General features: G+C 48.6%; 1 protein-coding gene across 2 annotated transcripts in view; it reads left to right on the forward strand.

Annotated features, from left to right (window-relative positions):
* The window catches only part of ahr2 (aryl hydrocarbon receptor 2), a 29315-nt gene extending 21337 nt beyond the window's left edge, over window positions 1-7978 (forward strand). The window contains exons 3-12 of one of the 2 annotated variants that reach the window (XM_084004118.1): window positions 815-987; window positions 1090-1179; window positions 2044-2170; window positions 2298-2437; window positions 2527-2729; window positions 2892-3001; window positions 3080-3221; window positions 3300-4779; window positions 4822-5055; window positions 5140-7978. In XM_084004118.1, coding sequence (XP_083860244.1) covers window positions 815-987; window positions 1090-1179; window positions 2044-2170; window positions 2298-2437; window positions 2527-2729; window positions 2892-3001; window positions 3080-3221; window positions 3300-4779; window positions 4822-5055; window positions 5140-5226 — 2786 coding nt within the window. In that variant the 3' untranslated portion in view covers window positions 5227-7978. Of the gene's footprint in view, window positions 1-814; window positions 988-1089; window positions 1180-2043; window positions 2171-2297; window positions 2438-2526; window positions 2730-2891; window positions 3002-3079; window positions 3222-3299; window positions 5056-5139 lie in introns of both variants that reach the window. The other variant, XM_084004117.1, reaches the window with a different exon arrangement.
* Window positions 7979-9454: the final 1476 nt, after the last annotated feature.

Raw genomic sequence — 9454 nt, forward strand, 5'->3', positions numbered from 1 at the left:
ATCTGTAAAAACTTTCTTTCTTTTCCAACTACAAGTCTGACTCATTCTGTCTCTGAAACCCAAAATACATGAAGGTTTAACCCTCAAAATATCAGGAGAAAGATGATTAAATCTAGCAGAAACAAAGTTTCACAGTGCACATGGATCTAAAACTATAATCTCTGTGAGGAAGCAGGAACATTTGTGAAGAATGCTCCATACAACTTTGATCATGGACTTATAATGAGAGGGTTATTATGTCTCTAAATGAAACATTAAAGGCTGTTTATGAAAGTGAAGAACAGGAGAGAAGCGGCTCCATGTGGAAGTTTCTTTTCTGAGCAATCTTTCTGTAGATTTATTAAAAACAACGATGATCCATCAAAGCGCTGCTCCGCCCTGCAGCTTCCTCCACCTGCTTCCTGTCTGAGAGCAGATTTCAGGGTTATTTGTCTCTGCTGATAAGAACGGAGGAAGAGGAAGAGGAGGAAGAGTTGAGTGACAGTGTTGTAAGATGACAGGAAGCATCAGGCGGCTCCGCCCTGATACAAAGAGACCTTCCTCTTTCTGATTTCACCACAATCAGCTGTTTGGACTCAAAACAACCAACCACAACTTTGTACAGAGATTTGTTCTCCGGGTGGAGAAAGGTCAAAGGTCACTTTGTGATAGCAATCGAGTCAATATCAAAAATGCAGCTGGTTCGTTTCCTCTCAACCTTGAAACAGAATATATATATTTATATGCAGATATATGAGATGTTGTATTTCTTCTTTTCTTCTTCTTGAAAACCCTGACTGGTTTCTGGTTGTTTCTGGTTCTGGTCCCTCTGCAGCCACCATGAAGAAAGGCCAGAACGGCTCCAGTTGGACCAGCGGGCGGAACCTCATGTTGGGGGGAAACGTCCAGAATGCGCTGACTCCGTCCTCCACAGGCTCCTCCTCCTCCTCCTCCCAGCTGACCTCCATCGACGGAGTCAACTTGAACGAGGGTGACCTGCTGCTGAAGGTAACACCCAGCCCACGAGGAGCGCCCACGAGGAGCGGGAGCGCCCACGAGGAGCGACAGGAAGCAGCAAGTGTTTATGTTGTTGTTTATTTTTGTGTCCAGGCGCTGAACGGCTTCGTGTTGGTGGTAACGGCCGAAGGCTACGTCTTCTACACCTCCCCCACCATCCAGGACTTCCTCGGCTTCCAGGAGGTAAAACAGCAGCAACGCTATAAACACGCCGACAGATAAACACTTTTCACATTTAATACAAATAATCATATCAATAACTTGAAGGACCTCCAGCTGCTGATGAAGACTGTGAAATATAGTTCACAGGACTCATCTATCGGTAATCAATCAGAGAGATTTCAGGGGCGTTTTGGGATAAAGCTGCAATATTCCAAACACTGTATGTGCTTGATATTAAGATATAACAAGTATAGTAAGAACAGAAGCTTTTAGTCTGCTTGCACAGAATCTGAATTATTAGTCGTTAATAAGTACACACAGAAGCAGCACCGCCGGCATCACAGACGTCCTTTCACAATAAAAGGTGATGAATGTGAGATAATAGATCCTCCGGAAGAGCTCAGGAGGAGCGCTTTGTTGGTGATGATGTAAACAAACAACGCCGGCGGGCAATTGGAAGAAGGCTCGCCGCTGGAAACACAGAGTTGTGTTGAAGGGCCGAGGTGCCGAGCCAACCACACCTATCTCTCTCTCTCTGTTCCTCAAAACAAACCCGACACAAAACCTCCTTTGTCAACACTGCTGAGTCGTGGCTCCAAACGTGGCTTTGTTGAGTTCAAAGACACCCCGAAGTCAGGATTTGTGAGCGCCCCCTCACAGGAGATTCTGCTGAATCAGATGTTTTATCTCGAGGTTAAACCGTTGAGAGCTGCTTTTCTTCCTCTGGTCACGTTTCAACGAGATCACGTCCCTTTAAATGTCTCAACTCAATATTTCAATGAGCTAACTTCCTCTCAGAGTCCTGCAAAGAGAAGACAAGATGCTGTTTAATTAGGTTTTCAGTTCAGTTGGGGAGGAGAATGATAATAACATGTGTGTTTCCAGTCCGACGTCATCCATCAGAGCGTGTTCGAGTTGATCCACACAGACGACCGCGCTCTCTTCAGGCGGCAGCTTCACTTCGCTCTCAACCCCAACGGCAGCCAGACGGACGGCAGTGGCGACAGTGCCAGTGAGTGTCAACACATGATGGATTATACTAATAATAAAGGGTTCTGACCGTGCCCTACAGCAATACACACTGTTCCTGCATTCTAATGCGTCATCAGCATCATAATAATACATGCTGATGATAACAGGCGACCAGAGCTCTGCGGAGGTCAGCAGGAACGTGACCAACTACGACCCCCAGGCCATCCCGCCGGAGAACTCCTCCTTCCTGGAGAGGAACTTCTGCTGCCGCTTCCGCTGCCTGCTGGACAACTCCTCCGGCTTCCTGGTGACGAAAACCGCCGCACACCTTGCCAGCTGTCCGAGCGCTTCCCGCCGGGCCAACTGTTCTCAAACCTCTCTCTCTCTCGACTGCAGGCGCTGAACTTCCGCGGCCGCCTGAAGCTGGTCCACGGCCAGAACCGGGTGTCGGAGGACGGGGCGCTGGTCCCGCCGCAGCTCGCCCTGTTCTGCATCGCCACGCAAACGCAACCGGCGTCCATCCTGGAGATCCGCACCAAGACGCTCATCTTCCAGACCAAACACAAGCTGGACTTCACGCCCACGGGCGTCGACAGCAGGTAGACCTCAGACCCCTCCCAGACAGATCTTTAGTTATAACAAAGAACAGCTTTCAAACCATACGTTGAGAGAGATGAAGGATATTTGGGTGCTGCGTGTGAAAACGGGAAGTGGCGTGGTTGACCCCAGGTGTGTTTTCTGACGTTGCATTGCCATTGCAGAGGGAGGGTGGTGCTGGGTTACAGCGAGGTGGAGATCTCCATGAAAGGCTCCGGCTACAACTTCATCCACGCTGCAGACATGATGTACTGCGCCGACAACCACCTACGCAGTAAGTCTCCGCCCACTTCATCCTCACACCTGGTTTCCTGTTTCCTGTTAACGGACCAGACACAATGGCTCTTTCCAGTGATTAAAACCGGAGAGAGCGGCTTCACCGTCTTCAGGCTCCTGACCAAGCAGGGGGTCTGGATCTGGGTCCAGGCCAACGCCAGGCTGGTGTTCAAAGCAGGGAAGCCAGACTTCATCGTGGCCCGGCAGCGAGCGCTGACGTAAGTACCTGAAGGCGTGGATGTGTTTCTCTGTGGCGGTGCACATTGAGAGCGGCCCTCTCTGTTTATGTGCCCCAGGAACGAAGAAGGGGAGGAGCAGCTCCGCCTCCGTCGGCTGCAGCTGCCGTTCAACTTCGCCACCGGGGAGGCGCTGCTCTACGACGTCGCCCCCACCGTCGACGTCCCCGACCCTTGCTCCGCCCCCAAGCAGAGGAAGTTGGACAACTACACTGTCAGCCGCCAGTCCATGCTGGGCTGCATGCTGAGTCAGGACCAGTCCATCTACTGTGAACACAACAACAGCAACGCCCTCAGCTCGCTCAACGACGCCGCCTTCAAGGACACCCACGCCACCGTCAGCGTCCCCGGGGAGATCTGGGAGCTCACCACACCCAAACCCGCGGTGGGAAGCCTGGTGGACTCTGAGGCCACGGTGCAGGACATGATGGAGACCCTGCAGCAGATCCTGGGGGACAACGACCTCGGCGAGGTCCTGGAAGTGGGCCCCGAGGAGCTGAAGAGCTGGGAGAGCACGGTGCTGAAGATGAGCAGCAACAGCTGCGACATGAACGAGAACCTGGACGACATCCTCAGCAACGACATCCTGTCCTACGTGGAGGAGCAGCTGCAGAGGGAGGGCATGCCGGCCTGCCTCTCCACCCTGGACCTGCAGAACCAGAATCCTGACCAGGTCGCGGAGTGCAACTTCAGCTGGCATCTGGAGCCCCAGAACCTGCCAATGCCGAACGGAGGGCCGATGGTCGCCGAGCAACCGACTCCGGGCCACATGAAACTGACCCACATGGATCTTCCTCAGCTGAGTTCCGGTTTAAACGGTCCGACCCTTCAGCAGATCGCCTCCCAGCAACCTGCCGTCGGCCTCCAGCTGGTAACCGGGGGCAACGCTGGCACTCCAGTTAGCTTCAACGCCCCGGCGGCGGCTCAGACGCACAACCAGCTGAGAACCTTGCAGGTTGCTGAAAAGGACAACAGCTGTGGAGCGTTCTCGCTCAGGCAGACGCCAATCAATCAGATTCAGCAAAACCAGATGGCTCAACCGATGCAGAGCCACCTTCAGATGAGGACCCCTAACCTGGGGCCAGGGGGCCTCCAGGATCCAAATGCAAAGAGACAGTTAAATCCGCCGTTCAGCTTCCAGGGAAACCAGTGGAACTCATCCGTCCCCGACTCCAACCAAGCGGACCACTTTCTAGAAACCTTCACCCAAAATATTTCAACCCTACCAGGATTTGCTGCGGACCCCTCCTCATCGAGCTGCGTGCAGGGCCACTTTGCACATAAGACCCCCAACAGTGGGATTCAGAAACAGCCGTGGCCCCTGGAGCAGCCGCTGATCTCAGGTGGACTCCAACCGATGGGCCTCAACCAGATGTCGGGCTTTCAGAGGAGTCCTCTTCCTGGGGGCGTCGCCCAGAACGCCGTCAACGGCAGGCCGATATTCAGGAGCGCAGCGACGCAAAACGTCCCGTTTCCTGTTCAGCAGGTGATGAAGCCAGCCCCTCTGGCGCCCCCTAGCAGCAGCTGCATGTTCAGTCAGGCTCCTGCCTCTGTGCCTGTGAACGGAGTCCTCCTCAGTCAGGCGCCCCCCTGCCAGAGACTGAACCCCGCCAGTAACCAGATCCCCTCCAAGCCGTCCTGCTTCTACCAGGATCTCCCCAGAGGCGGGTCCGTGCCGGGGATGACGGCCATCCCAAACCCCGATGAGGCGGCGCTGTCTTGCCAGATGACCGGCGGTCTGGACCCGGGCCATCTGGACCCAGACGGTCTGCTGGTGCAGCAGCAGCCGTACCTGAACTTCAGTGAACAGACGCAGGTAATATTTCCGTTTCATCATCACGCAGATAAATCAAGATCACATGAAGGAAGAGATTAAGAAACGCTTCTCTTTTCTCCACAGATCAACAGCTTTCCGGTCGCCGGGAACGGAGGCTTCCTCTTCTCCTCGCTGCCCAACGGGAACGCCTTCTACTCAGAGAACAAATAGGAGCGAGCCGCCGTGGCTCCTCCCAGCTCGGACTTTAAAGACTCCCGTCTCTAAACATGGAGGAGGGTCAGACTGAAGAACAGAACAATGCCTCATCGAGTCCTTCTCATCCTTTCTCCCCGTTGTCTTCGTATCAGGAAAGAGCGATGAGAGCCTTCAGGGTCCAACTCTCTCTGCCCCCCCTCTGCTGTGCACATTAACAGCAGCACATGTGGGTTTCAGACGGCTCTGGTGATGTCGCTCAACAGACCGACTCCTTAGTCCTCATCACTGAAGCCTTTTCTCTTGTTGAACCCATACGAACTGTACAAACACTCTGATCTGACTGATCTTCTTTGCCTCGTCGCTGCCCCCCGGTGGCCGGAGGGCAGAAGCATCTGCGGCAACGAGCGTTTGGTTTGTGCTGCCTGCAGACTTCTACGTCTGGACACATTTACGCAGAGATATCTTTGTTAAAGTGGAAGTAAGGACGTGAGTGGAAGTGGAAGGCCAGAGGACTTATTGAAATCACAAACTCCATGTTTTCCTCTGAAGAAATGCAGGATTAAACGGACTGGATCTCCTGGACGGATGTCTTAAAATACTACATACAAACAAGAGAGAGGATGAAGGACGAGGACTCAGTGTGGCTTTAGAAACCTGAACGTTCGACCCGAGTGAAAGTTGAAAAGCCGACTGATGCAAAACACAAGACGGCCTAGAGCCTGTTTATCTTCTAGTTTGAGCGCTCAGGAGGTAAAATTTAAAAATATCTACTTTTGTAGTTGTTCTTGTCCTTTTGACAATGTTACGTTCATTTCAACTCTTCCCTGTGGCGGTGAGGCAGACTCGCTTCGCCAAGAAAACACACAACAACACAATCCCAGCGACTTCTTGTTGGCGCCTCTTTGACAGATTCTTTAGTCACTGAGCCAGTTCTTCAGTTTCCCTTTTTCTTCAATATTTCGTAGGGAGAAAGCCTAAATACAGACGGTGCCTTAAACTGATGGTTGGAGTGTGAAAACAAAGAAACCAAACTCGCCTTAACGTCACAGAGCCACGTTGTGAGATTTGTTTTTGCACTATTCCTTTAAAGTGTTTGCCAAAGTGAAGTGAAGAGAGTTCACAGATCCAAATATACGAGCTTTAAACCTTCTTTTACACAGAGATGTCATGGTCATGTGATTGAATAATCATTTGACTTTGAGATCCAAACCTGAAATGCTCATTTAATCAGTTAGATGCTGATCGTAGGAGTGGACCCTTTCTTCATCCCTCCGTCCTCTTCCTGTCTTCGTGGTTAATTTATCGCCGTTCTTGCTCGGACCGGGAGGATCCTCGGGTGATGATCCTCGGACAATCCTCGATCGATCGCCGGCAGCCGGAACACAGAAGTAAAAACGCTTAAAGGCAGCTATTGTACATTTGAAATGAGGAAAAAAATGGAAAAAAACACTTCACAAGTGCCTTTTTAATTGACCTCTTTATGTTTCTTTTAAAAGCAACACAGTTCAGCACTTTGAAACTGCAAGAAATGTGCACCGCTTCATCGGCACTGAGCCCCCGAATCTAATCTGTACGTCGCGAGTCATCAGCACTTAACGAGAAGCTTTCACAGACCAAAGTAGACGAGAAGATTTCAGACGTTTCAATAGCAAACAGGATCTTTGATTCTGCAGGATACCAAAGGGAAAGAAGACACTGCAGTTCCAGGAAAACAGAACACAGCAGTGATCGTCCTCACGAGTCTCCATCATATTGTTAATTGAATATTTAGCCTTTTTTTTATGGTCGTCTTAAGTGATTTACAATTCAACAAGTACGAATGAATGAGCAGAACCCCATGGAATTTAATTTTACAATCAAATTTGGATAAACGTGGCTTTCACTGGATCGTCGTCGATATCATCTCGGACAAAAATAACCAAGTCTGGATGTGGGAGACCTTATGTGACACAGCTTCAGTTGAAAGGTATTCTGGGTAATGTAGTAAACCACTGTGGAGTTGTTGTAAAAGCATCGGAGAAACAAATACATCTGGGTCAAAAAGAACCCGCAGAAGTATTTCAGATGATGTAGAAATACTTCCTCGCAGAAATGTGTGGTTTATTCACCAGAATGTAAATCCACATTTGTGTGTTTTAAGACGAGAGTGAAGCACTTCAGTGTGAAAATGAAGCCAGAGCTATTGTAAAAAAATAACATCATCCGGTGGTGCGTTCAGGTGCTCCAGCAAGAATTCATCACTGTGTCTTGACAGCAGATTCACCAAAATAAAACCAAAAATGGCCGTCTTCACCATAGCGTGAAATGAAGACGAAGCACTTGTTTCCAAAGTCGATCTCAAAGTATTCACATAGAAAAAAGACGATATCTCGTCGCTTGCTTCTAGATAAAAAAACGTATTATTCTCTTCAAACCCCCGGAGGCCGAGGCTCCACTTTGCAGTATCTTTGTCTATATAAATATACTTTTTCTTCCAAATACGTATTGTCCTATATTGTTTTTTATTCTACCGTCGTATTGCCTTAACTCACGCCTTCATCATGTTTTGTACATTCTCTGCACAGCTTAGACATATGTAACCCTCCTTATGTTGTTTTTGTAACTTTTCATATCTCGTGGAATTGCCTTCAATATTTAGCCTCTTAACAGTGTATCGAGTGTTTGAGTTCATGTTTTCATCCCATTAAAGGTGATCTGATCACACGTAGTAGTGTTTCTGCTCTGTCTTCTGGGCTTCAAATAAATATGTTTTAATATTTTAACAGAACGGTGTCGACGTTTGTGGAAAGAGAAAGGGCTTCTGACTTCTTGAATGAGCGTTTATTGATGAAATAGAGGGAAAACAAATTGACTCCAAAATCATTTAATTATTAACTTGAAACTTATTGGATGAAGCATTTAAATAGGAGTGAATTTGTGTTTATATTTAGTTAACGCGATGATCTCCAGTGCTCACTAGGTGGCAGTCTAACTCTACATGTATGCAATTTAATGCGTCGTTCCTGTTTGACAATCTGGTCCTGCACTGGAAACCATTATAGGCTTAACTGGGAGCAAACTGGGACAGTAGGGATCAGAAACACTTTGATACCGTCTTACTTCAACCTAAATACAATTGAAAGCTTACTTTAACATTTTTAGAATTATCAAGTCATCAAAAGCAATTATAATTCATATTTTTGTTGGTGGGGGTGAATCAAATTTCAAATTTTACTTTCTCTATAGAAAGTAAATTCAATCTTTCAAATTGTATCTTTATTTGTGACTAAAAAAGACAATATTAGCATTTTCCTGCTTATTAATTAAATGTTTCCACATATCTAAATCACCAAAAGTGTTTTATGACTAAAAAATGTTTAACTTTATTTCCACAGAAGTAGACAAGTGCGATATTCTAACCACATTCAGACCTGTCGACCGTTTCTGACGTGACCTTTGACCCGCCGCGCGCTCCCGACATCAAATCAGTGCCCGGGAAGCGGGCGCTGGTCCGGGAGAGCAGAGAGAGAGAGAGAGAGCGAGAGCGGGGCAGCAGGGAGATCCGGGTCTGGGACTCGGTCGAGGACGACGAAGGGACAACATTTCACTTTCTAACGGTTTGACATCAACGGTTTTCGGGCTGAACTTCTCCTCAGGATGTGAAGTTTAAACGGATATTTTCATCACGGAACTTCCGCGGGATTTGACGGCCCGGCGGAGCGTCATAGACGGGCTAACCGGAGCCGGAGCCGCCGGAGCCCCCACCTTCAATCTAACGGTAACGTAACGGCCGAGGATATTTAAACGTAACGTTAGCACTAGCTTAAAGCAGCTTCCTGTCGTCACTTCATGAAGGCTTCTACTGACTTCTACTGGATTCTACCGACTCTGACTGACTTCTACTGGATTCTACTGATTTTGACTGACGTCTACTGGATTCTACTGACGTCTACTGGATTCTACTGATTTTGACTGACGTCTACTGGATTCTACCGACTCTGACTGACTTCTACTGGATTCCACCGACTCTGACTGACTTCTACTGGATTCTACTGGATTCTACTGATTTTTACTGACTTTTACTGGATTCTACCGACCCTGACTGACTTCTACTGGATTCTACTGATTTTTACTGACTTTTACTGGATTCCACCGACTCTGACTGACTTCTACTGGATTCTACCGACTTCTACTGGATTCTACTGACTCTGACTGATTTCTACTGGATTCTACTGACTCTGACTGACTTCTACTGGATTCTACC

The sequence above is a fragment of the Eutrigla gurnardus genome (assembly GCF_963514095.1).
Source record: "Eutrigla gurnardus genome assembly, chromosome: 24".
Lineage (NCBI taxonomy): Eukaryota > Metazoa > Chordata > Actinopteri > Perciformes > Triglidae > Eutrigla > Eutrigla gurnardus.